The 27,885-nt window shown below is 34.1% G+C and overlaps 1 protein-coding gene across 4 annotated transcripts; it reads left to right on the top strand.

Moving 5' to 3' along the window:
* On the top strand, positions 1–27,154 carry LOC124368673 (sodium/bile acid cotransporter 7-B-like). 4 transcript variants are annotated; one of them, XR_006922985.1, is made up of 9 exons: positions 1–19; positions 595–722; positions 4,045–4,267; positions 9,173–9,323; positions 12,472–12,721; positions 16,269–16,478; positions 16,607–16,638; positions 18,959–19,100; positions 27,034–27,154. XR_006922985.1 is itself a non-coding variant. In XM_046825954.1 (8 exons), exons 2-8 carry the CDS (start codon positions 614–616, stop codon positions 27,047–27,049), a joined length of 1,011 nt encoding a protein of 336 aa, XP_046681910.1. In that variant the 5' UTR covers positions 28–486; positions 595–613; the 3' UTR covers positions 27,050–27,154. The 4 variants fall into 4 exon arrangements, 1 of the variants encoding a protein (XP_046681910.1); XR_006922984.1 differs by lacking the exon at positions 1–19 and adding an exon at positions 28–486 and having other exon boundaries at positions 16,269–16,494; positions 16,623–16,638; XR_006922983.1 differs by lacking the exon at positions 1–19 and adding an exon at positions 28–486.
* The last annotated feature ends 731 nt before the right edge of the window (positions 27,155–27,885 follow it).

Genomic DNA, 27,885 nt, shown 5'->3' on the forward strand with positions numbered 1-27,885 from the left:
ATTACCATCAACTTGACATGTATGTAAACACAAAGTTTTTACTTGAATGCTTAGTTAAAGGGTTAAGTCTTCGAAAGTTAAAAGCTTTCCAAGTGTCTTCGTAATATAAATAAATCCTGCGATGGCCGTAGGCCTATAGACATTTCATACAATAGGAACAGATTAACAGAACTTACTATAATTTAGCTAGTTTTAGCTGTCAAAGTGTAGCTTGTCTGACAATAGAAGTTGGTTGAGTTTACAGCGTTTAACCAATTCCAATTACAGAAATCAACTGTAAATGAGAGACAAGACTGAAGAGAATACTTAACATTAATGCTCACAGATTCGCCGGGTTAGGTTATTTTGCCATGTACCATAAAATCAATTATTGAAATTTGGAAAGCATGACAAATTAAATTTGCCGAAGGTTGTTATCTGACAAGACAAAATGCACAAAAGCCTTTAATCTAGCAGTGAATTTCCTTCTTGACCCAGGACGAAATTGTGAGTCAGTTTAGAACCAATGTATAAGTTGGTAACCTAACCTCTGAGTTATGTTACATGTTTGTAATTAAATCAAAGGCGATTGCTAATATGTATTTTTTGTTTCAGTTTTCATATTCATAAAACGATGGCCAAACCCAATTTAACTGCTCTGTTGAAGAAATACTGGTTTTTATTTGGTTTATTATTTTGTATTATTTTGGCAGATATATTTCCATCCTTGGGTGCAACTGGAGGTAATAATTAATTTTTAATCTATTATATCAAAATGTATGATAGGATCATTTTACTCCTTTAATACCAGGGCAACAAGATTTTACTTGCGGAGAAGTGCCAACATAGTTTTCAATTAACATGTGAAAAGTGCCAGAGGTTATTGGGTAAAAATGGTTTTAGGAGAAAATTAATAAGAATCATATTTTAAAAGTAGCATATCAACCCTAGATCTGGTAGCATAGTGAAAGATCAAATGGGCACATTAACTTATTTTCAGATTTTACAAGCTTAATTTTTAATTACATATTTAGTCGTACACAGTCTCTAATTCTATGAGCCGAAAAAGTTCATATTACTATTGTAAAAGAGTTATCAGCCAGCACTAGGCTAATTTCGTTTTGTTTAGCTGATTTTTGAGAACTGCTCTCTCACCATAACTGTTAATAGTGTTTAAATGAATCATTAGATGAACAATGGACAGATTGTTTGTATTCTGGGCTTTTTTTGTTATATTATCTTAACATCAAATCAATTTTGTTGTTGTTAATAATGAACAAATTATACAATAATTATTATTGTGGTAGTATGGTAATCTTATTTTAAGATTTATAACAAAATTATGTGGCCTTAATTTTAAAAACATTACTTTAATCATTTTAGGACCAACCGTCTTTTTTATAGCCGGTAAAATAGAACAATGTTCAGGATCAAACAGTGATATACTAACAACATGTACTTTTCTGCTCTGGATTGGATGTCATCATATTGTCGGTTTGGTATTTGTTGGTTTTCAGTAACAATTTCGGGAATATATCACTGAAAACTGAATGGTAGCCTAATCATATTCACCATTAATAACAACTACACAAATGCTGTTTTATCTTTGTTTGCATTCAATATATTTATAAACATATGCCAAAAAAACATAGCAATTATGCGGGCAATTACATAGTGTATACTTTTGTACATAATGTAGGGCAGTTCTGCAGTTTTGTCAACTTTTTCCATATTTCACTTTTTAAACTGTGTTTATTGATCAAGTCAGAGGTAAAGTCATTTAAAAACATAATCTCACAATTGTAAAGAATCTCCTTCAGAAATCAGAATCTCTTTATTTACAAAATCACAAGGAAATGTAATGGCGTTAATTTTACAAAGTTTATGATCTTGAGGTTTCTTGCTTTACAGATCAAATCAAATCAAAAAATTCTTGAGTTGTATATATTGGTTGCTCTATCAGCCAGCTTTGTAGTTGTCTGTGAAGATCTTTCCCTCTTAGGCGTTTCAAGAAATCTGGCAGCGAGTTGTAGAATCTCTGCCCCTCATAAGATGGCTTTTTTGTGTACTGGGTGGTATGGTGCAAGGGAAGGTGGTAGTCCAAAGCTCTTCTTGTATTGTAGGAGTGTATATCCTTACCCCTAGGGAGTCCCAGTTGGTCCCCATGCACAACCACTGCATGTATGTACATGGCTGTGACCGTTAGGATCTTCAACGATTTATAGGCTTCTCTGCAGCTCTCTGTTGGGCTTAAGTCAGCTAGTGCCCTTACTGCTTTTTTCTGGAGGACAAGAATTCTGTTTAGATTCTGTTCAGATGTCCCTCCCCACAGAGTTATCCCATAGCAGATGTGGGATTCTACTAGAGCGTGGTATGCTGCTTTAGCTGCCGCAAAACCTCCTATCCACTTCACTCTTCTAATAACATAGATTCCTGAGCTTAGCTTTTTACTCAGTAAATCCACATGACCAGTCTATGAGAGATCTGCATCTATTGTTAATCCTAGCAGTCTTGCTTGTTGGTCAGTAGAGATGTTAGGAATGTTGGGTATGTCATCTTGTCTGCGACTAAAATTTATATGTATCGTCTTTTTAGGGTTGATAGCTAAATCGTTCTGGAGGCAATATTGAAGTGCTTTGTCAGTAGTTGAGGTAATGTTTGTGATCAGGTCTTGTGAATTGTTACTTTTGATTAATGATTAAGACTGTTATAAAACATTGTATTGGTGTTTATCACTATTTTAAGCAGAAACTTGAACATAATCATGTACGTCAATTAATGAAAACAAACATCTGTTTATAAAACAAATATCCTGCTCTAAGGTTTCATCATACTTGTAGGAGCGTTTGTGTACTAATAGTCCAATTCACTCTCTACTTTTTTTAGCGTCTAATAAATGACACTGAACAAGCAGAGAGTTAACTGGAGTACACAACACACTTGTTGCTAACCTCTCCCACCAATGCTTATACTAAAGACATTTTACAGAATTCGCAAACCACCTTTATAAAACTGTAATACAGTATTTCTAGAGTAAAAAAATTGCTGACTTAAGTACATCATTATTGCGGACTGTAATTATTAATAGAATATAATTTAATTATCACCATAAACTAAAAGTAATTATTAGCAGTCCAGTTTTTAAAAACAATTAACAAATTAATGAATATTAATAGCCGGTGTAATAATTCATTACAGTGTACCATCAATTTCCTTACCACTCTTCATAATTAAACACAAGAATCAAGTAACACATATTATAAATCTCAAACTATCAGACAAATCATGAATTTTGATGCTATCGATTATTATTATCACATAAATGTAATAACTTACTTTTTGACACTATCTCTGTACTTGATGTATATGAATAAAGAAACTTTTGACTTTGACTTTGACTTTGACTTTGACTTTGTAACACAAAACATTAAGCACGAACTGCCGATGCCCAAACATCTGAGGATACCTGTATTCATACACAAGCATTCCAGGCTGCTGTGCTAATCTCTTCTATTAAGATTTTTTTTAACCAGAAATGTGAGAAAAAAGTGTACAAATCAAAGACAAAAATGAGTGTGTTATCAACAAATGTTTCACTGACAAAACTTACTTGACCATAAACTAAAATTTTTGCAACCAATTAACTTTACCAATCATGAATTCAAGTGTATTAAGTTTAAACTTTATTTATATTTTATTTCAATACATCATATATTGCACTTAGTATCAACAATATTTTGAGTCATTATTCGTGAATATGATTGAAAAAGGATCCTAGCAAATTTCTCCTGTTTGGAGTGTAACTCTACACAACCTGCGACAACTCCAACAGTGCAGGTTAAATGAGCGGATTCCATGTTCAATGATTAGTCATTTATCAAAGGTTTCATGCACATTAAAAAAAATTCTTTGTAAATATTTACACCGCACATATACAACATTTTTATTATTAGGTATTATGTAACAATGTTATCGAAACATAATGTGATACAATTAAGATTTAAGGTATCGAGAGCTTTTTCATGAATGATTTATACTATGTAGTCAGTGTTATGTCTGTTGCAGGGCCTTTGAAGCCTGAATGGACTGTGAAGTATGGGGCAGTTGCTTTAATATTTTTTATCAGTGGCATGACTCTCAGTTTCAATGATTTCTTTTATGCCGCTACCAAAGTGAGGGTACATCTCTTTGTGCTCACGTTTACTTTTGTATTTATACCGACAATAGTACTATTCATTAATGCTATTCTTAGAGGATTATTTGGTATCAATGAGTGGATTTTAAAGGGGTGAGTAAGATATTTTTATGTTTATGCTATTACTTGTAATTTTATATAGATTAATTAAAAATATCTTAATAAACATAACAAACTAATTTTTTGAGCAATTTTCACAATTTAAATAGCATCTATTTCACGATAAGCTAGATAGATTCGTGTCATCTGCATTTATAAATCGTTACTTTCAATATGGAGGTCAAGTACATCCAGATTTTTTGAGCATCGGTTTTCACTGCAATCTTGCTAATATTATTGAGTTTTTCTTTCACATTATCTTAAAACAAAATCTACATAAACCTTAATTTTTCATCATGTAGGCCTACTTTTCATTTCATTCAGTGTACAGGCTGAACAAGGTTGAACAACATTTGAAACGGTTTATAATATTTTATTGACCTGGAGATGCCAGATTTGTGTAGAATGAGTGATGCACTCTGTGTAGTCTTTTTACAATCCCAGGTCTACTTATCTTTAGAAAGTATAATTAATTAATAGCCCAATAACCAGGGAAACCACTGTATGTACGGTACATCATGGGTTCTGTACCACTCAGGTATTGTTCAGATTATATTGACTGATTGACAAGGCCAACTTCCTACATGATAAGTTTCTATGTACACTGGCCTTGTCATACATGTACATAGGGCTATGTTAACACTTACTTCCTCTTGTTCAGTAGATATATTCCATACCATACAGAAAAAAACATGAATGTGAAATTCTAAGTTCATAATTGATGAAATTACAGTTCAGGGTAAATAGGATCAGGAGTTAATTAACTCTGTCAGTGTGCACAATTTCTTGAACACAATCAAAATCTGTTCAAGGATGCAAGGACAAGCGAGGTTACTTATTAATTTTATTATCTTTGTTTCGCTGGTTCACAAGCCTGGATCTTATTAAACATAAAAGGGGGAAGAGCTGTCCCAGTATGAAGTCAAATGTCTAAATAGAAGTGCTAACATCATAGATAGGATTTGAATCTGTGCTATCTCTTAACTCATACTTGAAATCTTGTGTGCTTGAAACCATGCAGTCAACGGCTCTCCTACTCTTCTACAAGTATCATGGGCGTTGATATAGGTAGATAGGTACATACATATTATAGATTGGAAAACGTTAAATTTAACCTTTACAAGTGTTTACGGGATATGAGCTTGAATTTAGGTACTATTATAGGGATGCTTTTCTTTCCCCGCCAGAATTGCAGGGGCGCCTCCAAAGCCCACATTGATTTCCAGGGACATTTGTGATCGGTACTTTCCCGTGCCAGATCGCCCAACATAATCATTGGTCAAAAAAACAATGTTATTAAAACATATTATAAATCTTGTGAAAGTATTTTTGTTTAGTTTAAAACGGTTGATTACTGAAACACACATGTTGATCAGCAGTTTTTCTTAATCCACTTACCAACAATATTAGCTGGTTGCTTATAACGTGTATTTATAAATATACCAATTGGAAACACAAGATCCGCCCTTAACTTACTATCAGACACACTGGAATTTCAAGACGTGCACAAGAAAACATTATTAATCGTTGGTGATATAAATATCGATAGGCTTGTCCAGGATTTTAAAAACACCAAGTTGTAAGAAGATCTAAGTACACAAAATATCTGGAGATATCCTTTAGGGGCCACCAGAATAACCCATGACACAGCTACTTCAATAGACTGCATTTGCTCAAATATACCATACGCAGATATTACTGGATATGTTGTGCACAGTGGTCTATCTGACCATACTGCACAGCTGTGCCTGCTGAAAACACACCAAGAAGATATTCCACAAAATTTCATAATAAAAAGAAACCTAAACAATACTAACCTTAACAAACTGAAGGATTACCTCCATCTACAAAACTGGGAGCACGTCCATTCCTCAGCCAATCTTGAAACTTCTTACAAAGCATTTCATAGTATCCTTCAAATTGCATTTGATTCTACATGCCCTCTAAAGAAAACTAAAATCAGCACTAATAAAAAACAGATTAAGTACTATGATCCTGAAGCAGGAACTCTTAAAGAAAACTTTCTGAAGGCTTTAAACAAATTTGAACTAACAAAAAAAAAAAAAAAAAAAAAAAAAAAAAAATGAAGACAAAGAAGAAATGATTAACAGAAAAAGGATATATGACATGAAATTAAGGATCCTACAATTGTCCTCCACAGCAAATTTCATACAAGCTGACAAATCAAAGGCTTTTTGGCAAGTCATAAACAAAGATAGGAAGGGAAAATGTGAAGAAAAGCTCCTCACAGAACTAGAAATAAATGGTAAACTCAGTAAGAGCACAAAAGAAATGGCTGAGTATTTCAACACATACTTCTCAAAGATAACTGAAAATACCCTTGATCAAAACAGAGAAATTGCAATAGACCCAGGTACGACGCTGAGCGGAGAGGACCTTAACTTCAACATCCTACAAAGAAGTTAAAACAACAATAAACTAAAACATCAAGTGGAGTAGATTAGTTTTCTTCAAAGATAATAAAGCATTGCTCTCAAGAACTTATCTCACCTCTAGTTAGTCTTATAAATAATTCATTCAAAGAAGGAAAATTCCCGTCCACCATAAAAATTAATAAGGTATACCCTAAACACAAAAAAGGACCAACTAAAAATGCCAAAAACTACAGACCCATCTCTCTCATTCCACTTTCTCCAAAATCCTGGAAAAAATCGTTTTAGCAAGATTAATGGCACACCTTATTAATCACAAACTCTTAAATGACCAACATGGCTTTCGGAAGAATAAGTCAACGTGTACAGCTTTAATAGCACTAATTGAGTTTGTCTTAGACCAGATAGAAAATGAAAAATACACTTCTGCCATTTTCCTAGACTATAGCAAGGCTTTTGACTGCCTGGGCCATGACTTGATATGCAGTGAACTTGAAAGACTAGGTATAAGAAACTCAGCTCTAAAATGGTTCAGAAGCTATCTAACAGGACGCTCCCAAATTGTGGAACTGAAAAACGTATCAAATGAAGCTACAAAAACTGCAGATCTTCAAAAATCAAACTGATAAGAGGAGTCCCACAAGACTCGGTATTAGGTCCGATTCTTTTCATCTTGTTTACGAATGACTTCCCCAAGCAAATCGCAAGTGAAAATGCCACTGCAATCATGTACGCAGATGACACAACAGTTTTACTCAACTACAACACAGCTGGCCTTTACCTTAACTCAAAATCAGTCTTAAGCAAAGCAATCATTTACTCAAAGAACAATAACCTCACAATTAACCCTTCCAAAACTACATCTCTAAATTTCAGCACGAAAAAAGACATAGTCCCTCAAATAGATGATGTAACAACAGAAACCCATACAAAATTTCTCGGTGTTATACTTGACAACAAATTAACATGGACAGAGCACATAGATCACCTGTGCAAAAAAATCAGTGCTGGAATATATGTCGTCCGAAGAAATAAATACATTGGTGGACTCTCTGCAGCCAAGACAGCTTACTTCGCCCTGATGGAATCACATCTTATATATGGCTTGACAGCGTGGGGAGGAACTTCAGCACACAACATGAACCGAATCCTTGTTCTTCAGAAGAAAGCTATAAGGATTCTTACTAATCTTTACCCTCTACAGACTTGCAGACCAGCTTTCACCAACCTAGGAATCCTCACAGTGGTGGCTCCACGGTGAACCCATAAAGCATGTAGATGAAATAAACCCTATAAGAAACCATGATCTACACCACTATAACACTCGTCATGGCTCCAAGCTGGTCCTTCCAGTACATCGAACTACTCTCTGGGAGAAAAAACCTTCTTATGCGGGCTGTAAACTGAGGAACCACCTACCGGACTGCCTGAGAGACCTGACTGGCAGTAAGCTGCACCAGGAACTAAAGAAGTGGCTGATCAAAAGACCGGTCTACTCATTAAAGGAATTTTTTGAAAATACTGAAAAATAACATGTACTTTTATGTATTTATGACACAAAACACCATAGTAATTCTTAACGAATGTGCAATAAAGAAAACTGTATTGTATTGTACTGTATTTGTCTGATTTACAGTAGTACAGACCTCAGACCAAAGAAAGAAACAGACTGGGCATTCTCATATAAGGACGCTTTTGGAGAATTTGGAGCTAAACAACATTCCCACTGAATCAATGTCCAAAACTAGCACTCAGTTTTACAACACTATGTTAATTAACAATAGCATCGTAAAGTATAGTTACAGTTGCAACAAAATTATGAAAACTTATACTTGTGTATAGAAGTAAATTGGCATGTTGACAAGCATTTTAGAAAGTTTAGTGTGTTTTTTATTGTTAGTAGAATAAATCATAAAAAATAATAAAAAATATATTGTAATTACAAAACATATAGTAATAATAAATCTCTCTATTGCTATAAAAACAATTCACATATTGTATAGCATCTGTCACTTTCATCTTAATTCTAAGCTAATTGTCTAGAGCAAAAAAGTTAATTTAATATTACATTTAACAGGTATTTATTTAAAACATGATATATGTAATTGAAATACAAGTATACACAATCAGTATATTAATATAAGGAGTTGATTGATTCTTATATTGAAAATCAGTTTTGTTTAGCTAAATCATATTTAGCATACATTAATAAAACAAATACTGTTTTGGCTTTGGTTTAGATTATTATTTTAAACAAGTATTCATAGAGATGGATGCTGAGCAAAGCGAGACAGAAGAAGAATTCTGTATTATAAGAATGTTTTGTTTATTTAGTTATAAACCAAATTTGAAGTGAAAAGCCTACTGACTGGATATTCTTATTATTTATACATTCACATGTCACAGCTTGTAAGTAGATACATTATGTAGGATAAGCAGCACCTATAAGAATGACTTTGATGCTTGTTATATACCAGTTGGTTGTCAATAGTGTAACATGTTGTAGACTGGCTACAGTCAGCTGTATGCCCCCTCCAGTATCCTCAGCTGTTATTCTGACGAAAGCAGTTGGCGGCAGTGAAGCAGCAGCCATATTCAATTCGGTTGTTGGAAGCTTCTTGGGTATATTTATCACACCTACAATTCTGTTGTTTCTTGTAAGTTGAACTCAGCGCAGAGAAGTATTCATATTTTAAAACGAATGCATGTGTATTTGTGTTTATGTGTATAAACAAGACCTTAAAATATCCGACAAGTTTAACCCATATTTTATTAACCAAATCTTTGTTTGATGAGGTTCTCAATAAAGATAATAACTGTTTTACTTGATTTTTATAAGTCTGTTATTTTGTTTTTAACATAAATATGTTTTCGTTAGTGGAAACTCTCTGTTATACATCATTTATATACACCACAAATGCTGAGCTTCAAACTTGTACATATACTTGAGTTGTAGTCGTGATTACCTTACGTATTATGTGTCAAAATGTTCACATATTATTGTGTTACTAACGTGTTACAATTTTAGAGACATATAAATTAATTTTAATTAACAAGATTTGCAATTACCTACAAAATCATTTCACAATGCACAAATTACTTAAATTATCCCTAAATTGAAGATTTTGGACTGGAGTCGTTAAAGTCTCTTTTCCTGTTTCCAGGCTTACTTGAGGAACCTACTAGCCATCATCAGCAGCTTTCCTCGTCTTAGTTAAGGCATGGTCTGTGAGGAGTGAAATCCACCACATGCCTCTAATTATTTTGGTTCAGTTTACCGCAAATGTACCGATGACTGATTAACAATCTTTTTTCATCGACTTAGCATATCTGTTGGGGAAATCTGTGAATCACAGAACTTGTAATGTGTGTTTTGGCATTGTTTAAAAATCTTCATAATCAATTCAATTGTTACTTGTGTACTAATATTTGATCAAATTCAGTAATTGAATTGAAATAAAAACAATTTTATCCCTAAATAACTCATATGTTAGTAATCCTTTTCCAGACAGAATCCAACATAGGGTTTATGTCCACATCAAGTTTAACATGATAGTTTATATAGAGCTTTACATATGAAATTGGTTCATTTTTTGTCACATTTGTGTGTTCTAGCAGATTGGAAGTATCCACACCTAACGTTTTGTTTCATGTTAAAAAACCTTTTTTTCTGATGGTGTAGCCATGAGCCTTTTTACCCGCTTATTTTAAAGAATTTGTTTGGGTCAGGTCTAGCTTTCTTATAACTACCTATAAGTTTTGTCTGAAAAGAATCTGATCTCCCTTTGCTGGCAGATCGTTAAGCGACCGACTGTCTCAGACCGGTTATGGGTGTGAAGGGTTATCTGAGATCGCCGCTAGGCATTCTCTGCACTGAATCCCAACATGTCTATTTCATATGCTACTACATAAATGCTTCTGTTGCATTTCCCTATGAGAAATCTTGAGTCTTGAGTAAATAGTTGGCATTAAATTTTGGTCATTCTACTTCAGAGACAATCTTTATAATACTAAAAGCTTTTGGTGACAAGTTTATTGGTAATATTACAATATAAAAAGTGGTTTAAGCAATTCAAAGATGATCGCGTTTCAGTGGAGAGTAACCCATGATCTGGCAGGTCTGCAACAAACAGTGGAGTGGTTAACAAATACCGTCAATTAACTGTACAGAATTAGAAGATCTTGGCATCTAAAAATCTGCAGTTTGTAACATTTTTCCTGAAGATTTGAAAATAATTTTTTTGCAAAATTTGTTCTCGTGCTGTTGACAGATAGATAAAGGACTAGTTGTATAGAAATCGCACAGGACAATGTAGATTCCTTAAACAACATAGATATGTTCAAAAGAGTTATTACTGGTAATGAGATATGGATTTATGGCAAGGCCCTGAAACAAAAGCTTAGGTCATAGGTTTTTTTTATCAGGATGGTGTTGTTTATCGTGAACATGCAGTGTGAAGGAAACAGTCAGAACCATGGCCAGGTCTTGAAGTCCTGCATCACAACGCATCGGCTCTTTTCTCAAATCTTAATCAACACTTTTTAGAAAATCACAATATCAGTTTCATCTCCTTCCCTACAGTCCTGACATCAATCCATATGATTTCTAACCATATGTTCCCAAAATTTTAGATGCTGCATTAAGCGGAAAGTGAAATGGTGCTAAATTTAACATGTACATTGAATCAATCCTTCGCACCCTATCTATGTTATTCTCAAATTGATTTTCACTAAGAAATTTCCTAAACATCACAAGTCATATGTAGGACATCATCTGACATCGTGATGTGTTGGTTATCCGTTAGACAATGTTCAACCTATCAATCACGTATTAAAAAAAAATGAAAAGTTTATTTCCAGATCGTTTACAATTTTTCTGTAAGTGCTACAATTTCATGGTTATCTTAGGAACTAATAGTTGATAGCTGAACAACTGTTTTCACCTGGTGTTGTTTTTTGTTAGTCTGACTCGCTTTTGGATGTCATTTCGATGATTCAATAATAGTAGCATCCTTCTTAACCCTTTCAATGATGTAAGCGTTAAGTAATACTGTGTACGTCTGTTCTTTTGCATGTCATTTCGATGATTCAATAATAGTAGCATCCTTCTTAACCCTTTCAATGATGTAAGCGTTAAGTAATACTGTGTACGTCTGTTCTTTTGGATGTCATTTCGATGATTCAATAATAGTAGCATCCTTCTTAACCCTTTCAATGATGTAAGCGTTAAGTAATACTGTGTACGTCTGTTCTTTTGGATGTCATTTCGATGATTCAATAATAGTAGCATCCTTCTTAACCCTTTCAATGATGTAAGCGTTAAGTAATACTGTGTACGTCATTCCTAAATTATTGCAGACTTGGGGAATAATATGTATAATGATGAATCTAACAATGAGAAAAATAAACAAAGTGAAAGCCATCTAGAGTTAGGCTGATATATTTGTACTGATTCAGAAAATAAACTTGTAACAAACTAAAAAGGTAACAAATTTCATGTAAACATGTTAAAAAAGTTAAAAATAACTCATAACAGCTAAAAACCATGGTACGCTATATTTTGTATTAGATTAAAATAACTGGAAGTGAATATTTGCTGTTTTACTGTATTTATCTAAATAATTTGCACTAGATTAGTGTTCTGTTTAAATTTGTTTGCTATCGAGAACATTTACCTTGGAATATAATATGGACTTTGAAAGTAAAGGCTTAATACTTGGTGATAAAAAATCTGCCCTCCCTGTGACTAAAAAATAAAACTGGAGATATGTCAGTACTTCGCTCATAGTGTATTGTTGTCGACAGTTGGGATCTACAGCAGTGGTGTCTCTGCTCAACTCAGTCCTGGTGTTGTACCAGACTGTACTGTTGCCGCTGTGCCTGGGACAGCTGTCTCGCCGCTACAAGCTCATCACCGCTTTCGTACCTCGGTTACCTCTCTCCACAATCGGGGAGCTGGCCCTCCTCTTCATTATCTTCACCACTTTCTGCGATGCGTTGAAGACCCACGATATCGGCATGAATGCATCTGACATATTAATTACAGTTGCTTTAGGTAAAAGTTCTTAATTCAAAGTGCAAGTAAAATTTACTTTTTATTATATTACAGGATGATACCCAGTGGTATTTTTAGTAGAATTTATGTTCTCTCTCTCTCATTTCTCTCAAATTTCTAATACAAGGTGTGTTCGAAATGTATATGAAATTACTTTCTATTATATTACAGGACGATACCCAGAGGCATTGCAAATAGATTTTTAAACTTTAAACCCTGTACAAAATCCTTGTCACATTTTTGTTTTGTGCATTATTATGGAATGCGTGGAACAGTGATTTTTCATTAGACTGTGAAAAGTGGTGATTCCAAAGTTGAAACCATTTAAAAAATTCAAGATGTCTTCAGAGAAGATGCTTTGATTTAATACAGGCACATAAAGCAACAGGATTAATGAGGTTAATGACTAATCTTTAAAGATTTCCAGATTTCAATGTATAGTGGTCCTCATTTTGGATGACTAGAGACAAGTCAAACTTATCGATCAATGTCAAGATTTTGCCATGTGCAAAGTTGCAGAAAATTTGTTCCAAAGAACTCGTAAACAGAACAAAAGCCATTACTTACTTACTGCCGGGGCATAACAAATCTCAGTCGATTCTTTGCCTCGTCTATGAGCCTCTTCCACGCCACCCTGTCTTCCGCCAGATCCACAGACCCTCCACACCGGGTCACATCTTCGACCACTTGATCGCACCATCTTATCTTTGGCCTACCCAAAGGGCGCCTTCCTGTCGGTACCGCCTGGTAGACCTCTTTTAACCTTGTGCCCTCCTGTCTCCGATGTACATGTCCTAGCCAGCTAATTCTCTTTGCCTTCACCAAAGCCACAATATCAGGATCTTGGTATACATTGCGTAATTCTCTATTTTTTCTTATTCGCCACACCCCTTCATCACATATTGGTCCAAATATTTTTCGGAGAACTTTATTCTCAAAAACAATCAACCGCCCCTCATTTTTCTTCGTTAATGTCCATGTTTCACTTCCATACATTAGGACTGGTTGAATGATTGTTTTATAAATTCTTATTTTGGAGCATTGTGACAACAATCTTGACGTAAAGAGTCTTGTACACGCCCCAAGACACCTATTTGCATTAGCTAATTTGCTTTGTATCTCTATATCCTCCACGTTTTTGCTGTTTATTGTTACACCCAAATATTTAAAACTTTCTACACAGTCAATCGAGTAGTTGTCAATGCTTAAGTTTGTTCTCACATTTCCAGCATGTCTTCCAAAATGAATAATTTTAGTTTTATCTTCATTTAGCTCTAAGCCTACTGTTTGACATTCTTTAATAAAACTTTTTGTTAGTGTGGAGAGGTCATCCAAACTTTCTGACAAGATCACTACATCATCCGCAAATGCCATTATGTTCAGGTCCACTCCTAATTTAACCCCTCTTTGTAGTCTTTTAACTTTTTGTAATGCCTCTTCCACAGCCAGGTTGAAGAGAGTGGGAGAAATCCCATCTCCCTGTCTTACTCCAGTGTTGATAAGGAAGTTTTCCGACATTTCTCCATCTATTCTTATTTTGGCCTTTGAGTCACTTATACACATTTTTGACAGTCTTATCAGTTTTTGCGGGATTCCATGTTTTTCCATCTTCTTGAATAGAGCATCCCTATCTATGCTGTCATAAGCTTTCTTGAAGTCTATAAAAATTCCATAGAAGCCTTTGTTGAACTCATAATATTTTGAGATTGCCTGTTTAAGTAGGAAAATTTGATCTATTGTGGACCTGCCTTTCATAAATCCTGATTGCTGTTCATCAATTATTGCTTCAGTATAAGGACTTAATCTTGATAGTAATATTTTTGAAAATATCTTGTAGACGGTGTTCAAAAGAGATATTCCTCTATAATTAGAACATAATTGTTTATCCCCCTTTTTGTGCAGAGGAATTACCACTGCTTCTCTCCATACCTCCGGTATAATTTCCTCTTCCCATACTTTTGTAATAAGTTTATGTATTTCTTTTATCAGGAATTTTCCTCCACTTTTAATAATCTCACTTGTAATTCCGTCTTCACCAGGAGCCTTATTGCATTTAAGCTTCGCTACCCGCGTCTTCTACTTCTTGCGTAGAGGGTGGCATCACCTCCGGTTGTACATGTTGGTAATTTAATTCATCGTCAACGCTTCTGTTTGTACAGTGGTCACAATTCAGGAGTTCTTCAAAGTAGTCTTTCCACACTTTAACCCCTGATTCTTTGTCCATCACTAACTGTCCATTTTTGTCTTTTATGCCATAGCTTTTTGCTGAGACGCCTTGTTTGAAAAAACGGATTGTTCTGTAAAAATCTCTTGCGTTATTTGCTGTTCTGTCATTCTCAGCCTTGGTAAGTTTTCCGTTTAGGAAGTCTCTTTTCGCTCGTCTAAGTACCACTCTGGTATTTCTGTTAGCTTCACAGTATTCTGTCCTAAGTCGTTCTGTCATTCTTCTGCCTTCTTCATCCACATTGTTCCTGCTTGCTAACCACCTGTGCTTTATTTCTCTTCTCTTGTTTACGGCTGTCCTGCATTCCTCTGTAAGCCAAGGATTCTTCTTCATATTTTCCTTTGTGCCACACACTTCCTTTACTGTTTCAGTGACTATAGTTTGTAAATTTTTCCATTGTTTTCCAATCTTGTCTGACTCAGTCATTTGTGTCTCTATGCTTTCATCTTCCAATATTTGGAATCTATTACTCAATTTAATTTTAAATTCCCTCTGCACTTCTGGTATTGTTATTTTGTCAGACGCTAATTGTTCTTTCCTAGGTGTTCTCTTTTTATTCACATTTATTCTTTGTCTTAAGCTAATTAAGACTAAATAGTGGTCTGTACCAAATTCTGCGCCTCTGACTGTGCGCACATTTGTAATGCTGCTATAATGTCTATTGTCTACTAATACATGATCAATTTGGTTGCTTGTTTTCCCATCTGGAGAAACCCATGTAGCTTAGAACAAAAGCCATTGCAGCTTGAAATTGCTCAGGGCATGCTGGAATGCATATATAATGACTCCACATTTAAACTTTATTCTGACCATTCAGGAACTGTTCATCTCTATATTTTATGCTGCTATTTTGTGTTTTATAAATTCTTGCTCATATAAACTAGTTTATATACGTACTAATATACTGGAAACCCAGCAGGGATTACTTCTGGCTGGTTTATACCTTCCAGTTGAACCTCGATAGGAGGTGGCCCCTACCCCCTAACCTTACCCATCCTGAATATCCTGTCACTCCGGAACCCTAAGGTTCTTATAGAACTAAGTGCAATTTATAAGCTTCATGTCCTAAGAGAGAGAGAGAGAGAGAGAAAAATATATACTGGAAATCTTAGAAGGCTCTACACATTTTCTGGAAAGCAAGATATTATGTCAAATAATTTAAAGTTACATATGTGCAAATGTTAACTTACAAACAGTTAATTTTTAGTTTAGAAGGTGTGTTAAAACTATGCCTCTAGCTATCACTTCATACCTTACCTAAATAAGTAGTGTACTTAACATAGATATAATTGTAGCCCCCCAAATTACTGTCCTATGTTTCAGTGTTACTCCTGCAGATCTCTCTGCTCTACATCAGTTTCCATGTGGCAGAGTTGTTCTACAGCCCTGCCGATGTCATCACCGTCACATTCTGTGCCACACACATACATTACTGCCCTATGTTTCAGTGTTACTCCTGCAGATCTCTCTGCTCTACATCAGTTTCCATGTGGCAGAGTTGTTCTACAGCCCTGCCGATGTCATCACCGTCACATTCTGTGCCACACACATACATTACTGCCCTATGTTTCAGTGTTACTCCTGCAGATCTCTCTGCTCTACATCAGTTTCCATGTGGCAGAGTTGTTCTACAGCCCTGCCGATGTCATCATCACCGTCACATTCTGTGCCACTCACAAGTCTCTCACACTTGGTATGGGACTGTAATGTACTTATTCTTGTATCATAACTTTGTGTTAAATAAAAATATTTGATACTTATCAGTTACAATTTTTGGTTCTTGGGATTAAAAATAAGTTTGCTGAAAACTTTTAATTAATATTTAATGCTGTGGCCCAATTGGTAGCATATTAAATAAATTCACTCGAAGCCCAGATTTTTCATTACTTAAAAATATTATATAATTTTAAATTTTTATCCACACATCTCCAATATATATATAAATTGTGTATACATTTGGCAAAGGAAAATATGGTTTATGATTGAACATTAAACTTTGTAGGAAAATGTAAAAGTAAATAAATAAATATAAAAGTTCCAATATTTACGAGGTATAATTACAAGGGCTATCCAGAAAGTAAATTAAGTTTCGCTCTGTAGAAGCTACGGGCATTCAGTGGCTATACAGTTGTGCTAGTGAGAGTTTACGGTTGCTCCTTGTTGTTTTACAATGGCAGTTTACAATGAATGATGTAATTGAAAATCCTGCGAGTTGTAAAGTGTGGTTGGTAATAAGATTTTTGTTGGCTGAGCACAATAAACCAATAAGATTTATCGCCAAATGTGTGAAGTTTATAGGAATGATGTGATTACTGAAGGTGGAGTGCGTCAGTGGTGCATTAGGCTTAAAAATGTGCATGATGAATTTATGTGCATGATGAGGAATGAAGTGGACGGCCAAGCATTGTGACCGCTTAAATTGTCTAAGTCGATGGGAAGACTGCCAACTCACAATACAGAAGTCTCACTTAGTTTTCCTCAAATTTAAAGGAGTTTGTTACACAAAATTGTTTTGCAGAAGTTAAGTTAACCATACATTTTATGCAAAATGGGTACCAAAAATCTTAACAGAAACCCATAGAAATCTGTGTATGGACATTTTTGGATACTTATAAAAAATATGGTGACTCGCTGTTCGATTGAACCATTACATCAGACAAGACTTGGGTAAAACAAGTGAATTGCAAACCCAAATTACAGTCTATGGAGTGAGGGCACTTTGATGACGACGTGGAACTGCAGGCGGGTGTGACTACCTGGTAAAGCCTGAGGCAGCTGAATTTTAATAACGCTGGAATTAAAAAACTAGTTCACTGCTATGATAAGTGCCTAAATTTTTATGCTGACTATGTTGGAAAATAGTGTCACTTTCAAATATATATATTACAATTTTGTTCTTGTGCTTTGTAGTTGTTTTTTTCTTTTTCAAAACATTATCTACTTCTAGATAGTCCCATTATATAAGCAGACTATAAAGCAAAACTATTGATGCACTTACAAGAGCAACAATTGTTTAATTTAAACTTAATTCCTGAAATGTTCATACTGCTGAAAAGTTAGGGTTTTTGCACTAACAAATCAATATTTGTGTGTTAACCTAATTTTTAATGCTGCAACTAAATAACATAACTTTTTCAGATCAGCTGATAGTGCAACACACGTGCCCATACAAAGCATATTATGCTATTGATAAAAAGCTGATCTATAAATATGAAGTTTAAAAGAAAATTGTGCAAAGTATTCTTGAGATTGTGAATTCTATTTAAATAGAATAAATCAGGGTTTTTTCCTAAACACAACAGTTAATAATGTATAAAGAACAGGAAGTGGCAAGATTTTGAATTTTTGGATAAATGTGAAAGGCTGCTCATGAATATGTAAAGTTGCCAGTGCTTATAAAAAGCTTTGCTTTGATCATGACTTTATTGTCTTTATAAAGCTGCCTGAAAAGTTCTGGGAAAGCAATTTTTATTGTTTACATCAATTTTTTCTTCCCTCTTTACAAAATTTAACTGCAGATTCTTCAGATATAGTGTTCACACTAAAACTATAGTACATATAATTTATTAAAAGGTATATGGTACTCCAGGTTTGAAAGTGTTTGTGCTGAAATTAGATACATGATGAACTTTTTTACTTTTGATTTTCCAGTATTCACTTAGGCACAACATATTAAGCTGTAACGAATGAGCATGTGTTTCAATTAATCACTTTTTGTTATTTTAAGAGTAAACATTGTGTACTAAATATGTAATAGTTAATTGATTTTAACAAATAAAATTAAATTTAGCTGAGCTGTAGGCATAAACTAGTTCTGCTTCCACATTTAAACATTCTTTAAACGTTTGGCATTTTAAAGAAAATATAATTGAATCTAACTAAATTGAATCTCAGTGTAGTTAATTTTGTAGAATATAAGAACAGTATATTTGTAGGAAAAGTAAATTTGTTTCAGAGTTAGGAAAAAATTAAAGTTTGTTGATTAAACTTTTCAAGTACAAGTTTGTTGACAGGTGTGCCGATACTGCGGATACTGTTTGCCGGCTACGCTCATTTCTCCCAGATCACGCTGCCACTTCTGGTGTACCACCCCACACAGATAATTCTGGGTGGCCTCCTGGTTCCCATTTTCAAGAGATGGCTTAACAGGCACGGGTACGCTCCTTCTATTTCTTATCTCAAAGCAATAAACCTTTTATCCTGTATTTTAAAGAAATTTGCTATTCTACTGTTAGTCAATAAGTTTCTACACCTGACCATTAATAACAATTTTCAAGAGATGGCTTAACAGGCACGGGTACGCTCCTTCCATTTCTTATCTCAAAGCAATAAACCTTTTATCCAGTATTTTAAAGAAATTTGCTATTCTACTGTTAGTCAATAAGTTTCTACACCTGACCACTAATAACAATTTTCAAGAGATGGCTTAACAGGCACGGGTACGCTCCTTCCATTTCTTATCTCAAAGCAATAAACCTTTTATCCTGTATTTTAAAGAAATTTGCTATTCTACTGTTAGTCAATAAGTTTCTACACCTGACCACTAATAACAATTTTCAAGAGATGGCTTAACAGGCACGGGTACGCTCCTTCTATTTCTTATCTCAAAGCAATAAACCTTTTATCCTGTATTTTAAAGAAATTTGCTATTCTACTGTTAGTCAATAAGTTTCTACACCTGACCACTAATAACAATTTTCAAGAGATGGCTTAACAGGCACGGGTACGCTCCTTCTATTTCTTATCTCAAAGCAATAAACCTTTTATCCTGTATTTTAAAGAAATTTGCTATTCTACTGTTAGTCAATAAGTTTCTACACCTGACCACTAATAACAATTTTCAAGAGATGGCTTAACAGGCACGGGTACGCTCCTTCCATTTCTTATCTCAAAGCAATAAACCTTTTATCCTGTATTTTAAAGAAATTTGCTATTCTACTGTTAGTCAATAAGTTTCTACACCTGACCACTAATAACAATTTTCAAGAGATGGCTTAACAGGCACGGGTACGCTCCTTCTATTTCTTATCTCAAAGCAATAAACCTTTTATCCTGTATTTTAAAGAAATTTGCTATTCTACTGTTAGTCAATAAGTTTCTACACCTGACCACTAATAACAATTTTCCAGAGATAGCTTAACAATTAATAAATGGTTTAATTTACACGTCATTATGACAATCAGTTCTTGTTTTATGCCTCCAAAATGAAGCAATGTCAGAGAGAAGCCCAATCTGTTTCTATCTACTATTTGTTATTAGCTGTATAGGTTGGTAAATACATACGTATTATAACTATAAAAACCTAATGAGCGCTCACATGATCTGAGCTTGAATTTAGGTTCTATCTCAAGGGATGTTTTTCTTTTTCGCCAGAAGTGCGGGTTGGCGCTGAAGCTTGCACTGATGACCAGGGGTAATTCTGATTGGTACTTTCCTGACCTCAGATCACGTGTGAGATCATTCAACGTGATCTGACGTTGGGAAAGTACCGATAGGAAATGTCTGTGGTCATCAGTGTGGGCTGCGGTGGCACCTCCAGCACCATCCCGCACTTCTGGCGAAAAAGAAAAACATCCCTCGAGATAGTATCCAGATTCAAGCTCAGATCACTTGAACGCTTGTAAAGATTATCTTTAATTTTTGTAACACTAATAACATATTTATGATAACCCAATCCAAACCTACTTCTATGTTCAAATAACAAATAGTAGATAGAGACAGAGTTGGGAGGCAGAAAACAAGAGCCAATCAGCATAATGACCAAAGTACCTAACTTTCTATTGTTGAAACAGCTGTTTTGGTAGTGACGTACCATAGCTATAAATTCTACAGTAATTTAATATATAAATGAATATATTAGACCTTTGAACCCCAGGCGACGAAATATAGTCCCCGAGAAAATATGTGAAGATCCCTGTGGCGACGATGTATCGTCGCCAATGAAGACGCGAGAATCCCCAGGCGACGTAATATTGTCGTCATGGTATATGCGTTTAATACATATTTATGAATATTTTAGTAAAATACTAATTTTTTTGTTAGTAATATGGTGTATTTAAAAAAACATTTATGCTCAAAAAAATATATTACTCTTTGTTGCTACGTAGCTGTTGCCATCACGCCATTTCTACTCCACAGCTGTATTTGTTTACAAAGCGGTCTAATGTTACGTATATTGTCTTTGTGCGTGTGAATTGAGTTAAATGTTGTAATTGAGGACTGTTTTTAGTCACTTTTTCTTTAGTTTTAATCTTAGAGTAATAATCAGTTCTGTGAACAATGAGTGACAACATTGTAAATCACCCGAGTGAATTGGACAGACAACTGGATGTTGACCTTTCAGATGACGATTGGTCTGACGTCTCATCATTTTTCAGTGATGACACTGATGTTGATCCTACCTATAGGCCAACTATCTCGGACTCAGATGACGAAGAAATGCCATTTAGTCAGCTATGTACTTCTCGCGGTAACGCTGCCGCTAGGCCTACTCCGGACAATGACCAACCGGCCTCAGTGAGATCGCGGTTGCAAAATCTTTATCTTTAGAGATATCAATGTAATTGGTTTTGTACATATATAAAACTAAATTTAGAAAAATAAAATGTGGGTGCCCATGGTAAAAATTGTTCTTATTTTTGAATTAAAAAATCTTAAAATCTATTTTTTACCTAAAAATCTATATACATATATTTTAAAGTTGAATTGAATTGAATTGAATTGAATTGAATTGAAAATAACTTTATTCATAAAGTATACAGTGGTATACATTGAATGGCGTCATTAGAAAAAACTTAAAAGCTAAAAAAAAAAAAACATATATATACAGTATTGATAAAATATATGATAAAAGAACTAAGTTAATTATAGTTCAGCTAACCCATACAATGGTTTCTCTGTTAAGTACAATTTTAGCTCTTTTTAAAATTCTTTAAAGTTGTCAATGCCTCTCAATTCCACAGGAAGCCTCGATAAAAATTTTGCACCTGCGCTTGATGTTTTTTTGTTGAAAAATTCAAGCCTATGGGAGTCAATGGCAATTTCGTTTCTATGTCTGGTAAAATATGTATGTCTGTCACCTAGTCTAGGAATTAAACTATTATTACATAATTGTTTTACATGTAGTGTGGTATGAAACACATAAAGGCTGTAGACAGTCATAATGCCCAAGTGAGAAAAATGTTCGCGAACTGAAACGTCAAAATTTAAATTCAACATGGTTCGTACAGCTCTTTTCTGAAGAAGAAGAATTCTGTCTAAGTTCTGCTTTGATGTACCACCATAAATAGCAATACCAAAAGCGACAGATGATTCGACCAGTGCATAATAGAGTGCCTTTAATGTATTAATTGAACAAAATTTGGACATTTGGTAAATAGCATATATTCCCGAACTAACTTTACTCACTACATGGTCAATGTGGAGATTCCATGTCAAGTTTTCGTCTACAATTAGACCTACAAATTTTGTGGAAGTTACTTTTTTCAAAACTTTATTATTGATATTTATAACTGGATCAATGGGTTGTTTACTTTTCCCTGTTGAGAACATGATAAAATTGGTTTTACTTGCATTTAATAATAAATTATGGTTACTTAAATAATTGTTCATACCTGTTAGACTTAATATTGAATTATTTTCTAAATTATTTAATGATTTTTCACTAATCTTTAAACTAGCATCATCTGCGTAGAGGCACAAATTTTTTGATGGACCACCAGGAAATGAAAGTGGTAGACCTTTTAAATAACAGATGAACAATAGTGGGCCAAGAATTGAGCCCTGTGGAACGCCGTGATGAATCTGAGCAAGAGGAGAGTGGCTGCAAATAATACGATTTTTTTCCGTAGTTTTTATTTCAACAAATTGTTTACGATCAATTAAGTAAGAATTTAGCCAATTCAAAGAATTGCCACAAATTCCCAGGCTTTCAATTTTGTTTAAAAGAAGTTTATGAGATACACTGTCAAATGCTCTGCTTAGGTCCAAAAAAATTCCCACTGTTTTCTCTCCTTTATCCACAGAGTTGATAACTGAATTAATAAATTCAATGCCAGCCGTTACAACAGATCGGTTGGGTCTGAAACCATGTTGTTCTTCATCATGTAAACACTGAGTCTCAAGATAATGTACTAATTGGTTGTAAGCTGCTCTTTCATAAATTTTGGAAAAGGTGGGCAGTAGTGATAACGGTCTATAGTTGGAGGGATCCTTTGAATCACCCTTTTTGAATAATGGAACTACTTTTGCGATTTTAAGATTTGATGGGAAATTGCCACTGATAAAAGAGGAATTTACCAAGTGTACCAAAGGTTTAATGAGTTGTTTGCTGGCATATTTTATCACTGTCATAGGAATTTCATCCCATCCGGTTGAGAATTTGTTTTGAAAAGAGCTTAAGATTTTTGAAATTTCATTTTCTGTTACTGACCTGAATTTAAAAGTAAGCTTTACAAAGTTGTTGAGCCAAGGCAGAGCATTGTTGTCATATTTGCTTGTTGGTGCTAACTGTGGAATGATTGACAAATCAACATAATTAGTAAAAACCTCATTAAACAGACTACTGATTGCCTGAGGATCAACCAAAAGGCTACCACCAGCTGCAATTTCAATGTTGTTACAGATTTTCTTTTTGTTACTGATTTCTGAATTCAGAATTTTCCAGGTTGTTTTACATACATTGTTGGATTTGTCAATTTTATTTTGAAAATAACTTTTCTTTCTATCAACTAAACTTTTCTTATAATTTTTGTTTAACATTTTGACTTGGTTGAATAAATTATGATCATTAGTAGCTCTAGCACAATTACTTAACTGTATGATTCTCAATTTATCTAGTTTTAGATCTTGTGTCATCCAACTTTTGTTACTGTTTCGTAAACGTTTTTTTATTTTGGGAAAACATATATTGAAATAATACATGAAAATTTCATGAAATACATCAAATTTGCAATTTACATCAGTATTATATACATTCAACCAAGTTTCATTTTCTAAAAACTTAACAAACAAAACCAAATTTCTCTCATTAAAATCCCTAATTTCTTTAATCACAAACTTGTTTTCTTGTTTATTAGTATTTACATTATTGCTGCAAATATTTACAACCACCAACAAACCATCATGGTCAGATATTTGAGTATTTAAACCCTCTACTTTTATACAGAAATCATTACAATTAGTCAAAACATTATCTAAAGCTGATTCAGTGTTGCATGTGATTCGAGTAGGAAAATTAACTAGATACCTCATTTTGTACAAATTTAACACATCATTCAACTTTTTACTGTCATTACTATCTAAAACATTTACATTAATATCTCCGACAACAATTATGTTTTTAAATTTCTTAACTATAATACTTAGGGAAAAACTTAGTTTTTCTAAAAAATTAGACATGTTTGAGCTGGGAGATCTATATAATGCAACCAAAACGAAATTAAAACCATTGAATTTGTAATCCACAATACAACACTCAAATTCTTTTTCAGATATAACACTCTGAATACATTGCAAATTAACATTTTTATACTTAATTTTTTCTTTACCTAGAACCATAACCCCTCCTCCAGATGTAAGAACCCTCGAAAAAGAAGCATGCACCTGATAACCCCCCAAATTAAACCTAGCTATTTCAGTATCCAACATTTTATGCTCATTTAAAACAATAATATCAGGATTTAATTCGTTTACAGTTATTTCAAGAGATTCTATTCTTGAAGGTAAATGTTGAATATTAATGTGAAATAACTGTAATTTATTATTTACAATGGAAGATTTGAAAACATCTGGAATATCATGACAAGAATTTTTTAAATTTAAGTTATTTTTGTTGGCTCTGAGATAAAGTTTTTTACTTCATCAGAGTTCGATGGTAAATTTAGATTAGGATTTTGTGATTGGTCATGTAAACTATTAATTAAATCTAATGGACATTGTGGTTTTGTTACAATTGGTGTTGTGAAACCTTGCACTTCAGAGTCTGAAATCAAACAGTTGAGAAGAGAGGAGACCGGAGTCCCTGTTGGGGAGTGTAGTTGGTCGTCCATACTGGTTGTGGGACCTTCGAGTGTTGTCTCAATGTCAGAGCAGCAAAGATTCGTAGTGGACCCTTGATGTGAAGTTTTGTCGGAACTGAAGTTTTCCGTTGAATCTTTCCTCACCATTATCTCAAGCTGTGATCGTAGGCCCTTCACAAAGTCCAAATAAGTAAGGCCATTACGGAGAACTCTTGTGGAATGTTCATCACTGACAACTACCATGATTTTAACACTCGTGTTGAGGTGTAGTTGGTATAGTTTGGTGATAAAAAGTTCAAGGGGAATGTTGTCCCTAACACATCCCATTGGTGAACAGACCAATAAGCTCAATTCTCTTTGCTTAATGTGTTGTGTTAAATTTTTAAAAGCAGTGTCATAATCCTGTACAGTAGGTTTTGAATTATAGGTAGGTTTAGTAACCAACCCATAAACTGATGTCCCATTAAGTAATTGGTATGTTAACCTTTCACTCACAAAGTCTGAAGCCAGAGGTGTATTAAAATGTTTTTTAAATGTGGTTGCCACACCCGCACTCATGTGCCTATTACTATGAAAGTCAGCAGAGATGCAGTGGGCAAAAGCAATTTTGTTTTGGTCTCTGAGTTTATGTATTACTGTATTCATGTCCTCTTCAACAATAATGACAGGATACTCTGGTGAGGGTTGGCTGATCTTCTTCTTTGTGATTGCAGCGTGGTTAAAACAGCAGTCGCGTAACAATCTCAATACTTCCTCGCCAATTTTCCTTTTTCCCTTTCGGTTGAAATGCATGCCTTGTCGAGTGTAGAGATCACGGGGCAATAAATGAAGTTCTAGAAGTCTAATGTTGGTGGCTGTGCTTTTAATTCTGTTAATTAGCTGCTCATTAATTAAGCTTATTTTATCGTCTAAATTTGGCTTATCATGTCTCATAGGCAGAGAAGCAACTATAAGATTGGTGTTTTTTGTCATCTCCAGTAATGTGTCAAAGTCATTCAAAACATCTTTAACACTGGTGCCTTCTACGTTGTTGGTGCCACCTATGACAAGGACAAAGTCGTTTTGATTATAGCCAAGTGTTAGTTCATTCACCTCTCTGAAAACACCACTTAACATCGCACCTGATCTCACAACAGCTGTTACGTTAATATTTGTTTTTTGTTGTATAATATTACTTAAGTTTTTCCCGTGGCTATCCGACATAATTAACAGTCTAGGCTTAGTATAGCACTGTTTGTTGCTTTCTAATACATCTCTCTTCACGGATTTGACATTTTTTGGCATATTATCAGAAGTCTTAGTAAAAATATTTTCCTTTGGGTAAGTATTCATTGAAGCATTTTCATTTTCATGTTTATCATCTGAAACATCGTCTGCAGAGAGAACCATAAATTTATTTTGACAATACACTGAAACTGCAGTCTTCTCTTTATTGATTTTAGATGTATATTTAGGATTTTGCCATTCCATTGACTTAGTAGCATGTTTAATCTTGTTCATAACAGGAAAACAGTTAGAACATTTTAAATCGTATTGTTTTGATGTGTTTGATTGGTTCTCTTTCAATAGAGCATCATTTTCATTCTGCAAATCACAAATCACAGCTTCCAATGATCTAATTGAGTCTATCATATTTTTAGTTTCTTGCTTGTAAACTTCACATTTATTACACATCACATTACTAATTTTCTTCAGTAAATTTTAATGTTGTTAAACAATTTTTTATACTTCAGACTAAAATTTTTCTGTGTATACAATTTCATTCTGGACATTTTGGTGTGTAATACAAGACAATAGCATAAAAAATAGCAAAAGTATTAATTTTTTACGAACAGTATGCAATCCAGCTGTTTCTGCTCCGGGGATTCTCTGTAGTTCTTAGGTCAAATGGTTTTGGTACGTTTTTCTCACCATCAATATTTTGGTCTGGGGTTCAAAGGTTAATAATTACTAAATACAATATAAACTTTGCCGTACAGTTTTCAAAATATTAGGGTTTTTAAAGTAAGTTTATTAAGTGATATTTGACTTACATTTTTATTATAATCTAGGTTTCTGATTTTTTTCAGGGAACTGCTACCATAAGTTCAAGCACAAGCAACAAGCAACATTCTGTGATTTTAGTATTATTACCAAGACTTGTAAAATATAACATGTATTTATTTTAAATTAAAACTTGTGTTTCTAAAATTTCCAAGTCTTTTTCATTAAAACAGGTTACCAATATGTGTATAACATTTACAATTATGTTTTATTATAATAAAAATTAGTTTTATTACTTAGAACGTGTTATTATGGCATTCATCTGCCGGTGCAAAATAATCAATTAACTGACTTGTTCTTTGATCCCTGACACTAGATCGGGTGATCGTCTCCTATTGGCCGATTGACATTGTCAACGGATAGTGTGGGCTGGACACGGACTCCAGCAGTGTATTGCAGTAGGAATTGCCTGTGTTATGACCTAGCATAACCTGAAGCCAGACGTATCGCCCCGTATGCCTGGCAGTAGTGATAATGCTGTCGGTGAGTTAGCATTGTCCCTTATCAGAAATCAGAAATTCTTTATTGTCAGACAGTATAGCACTGCAAAATAGCGTCAACAATAATATGTAATAGTTAATTACATTAAGTTATTTTCAGAATAGCCTAATAAAATTAAATATAAAAACGTCAGATTAATTAAAATAGCATTAAAGTTTTTGTCAATGCTAAAATAAAATAAACTAAAGCTTACATATGTGGCTAGTCTTAACATAAAGCTTAATATAAGCTAGTCTGACCAGAGCACTCAACAAAGTCCCTGACACTGTAGTAAGCCCGCTGTACCAAATGCCGCTTGACCTCCCTCTCAAAAGAAGTTGTTTTTGTTTTCATAGAGTCTGTGAGTGCATTATATAGTTTAATGCCGCTGGTTAATA

This window comes from Homalodisca vitripennis, chromosome X (assembly GCF_021130785.1).
Source record: "Homalodisca vitripennis isolate AUS2020 chromosome X, UT_GWSS_2.1, whole genome shotgun sequence".
Classification (NCBI taxonomy): domain Eukaryota; kingdom Metazoa; phylum Arthropoda; class Insecta; order Hemiptera; family Cicadellidae; genus Homalodisca; species Homalodisca vitripennis.

Coding starts and splice junctions, on each gene's coding strand:
- LOC124368673 (XM_046825954.1), top strand. CDS start 614: ATGGCCAAACCCAATTTAACTGCTCTGTTGAAGAAATACTGGTTTTTA. Junction 9,324..12,471: donor CTACAATTCTGTTGTTTCTT/GTAAGTTGAACT, acceptor TGTTGTCGACAG/TTGGGATCTACAGCAGTGGT. Junction 16,639..18,958: donor TCACAAGTCTCTCACACTTG/GTATGGGACTGT, acceptor GTTTGTTGACAG/GTGTGCCGATACTGCGGATA.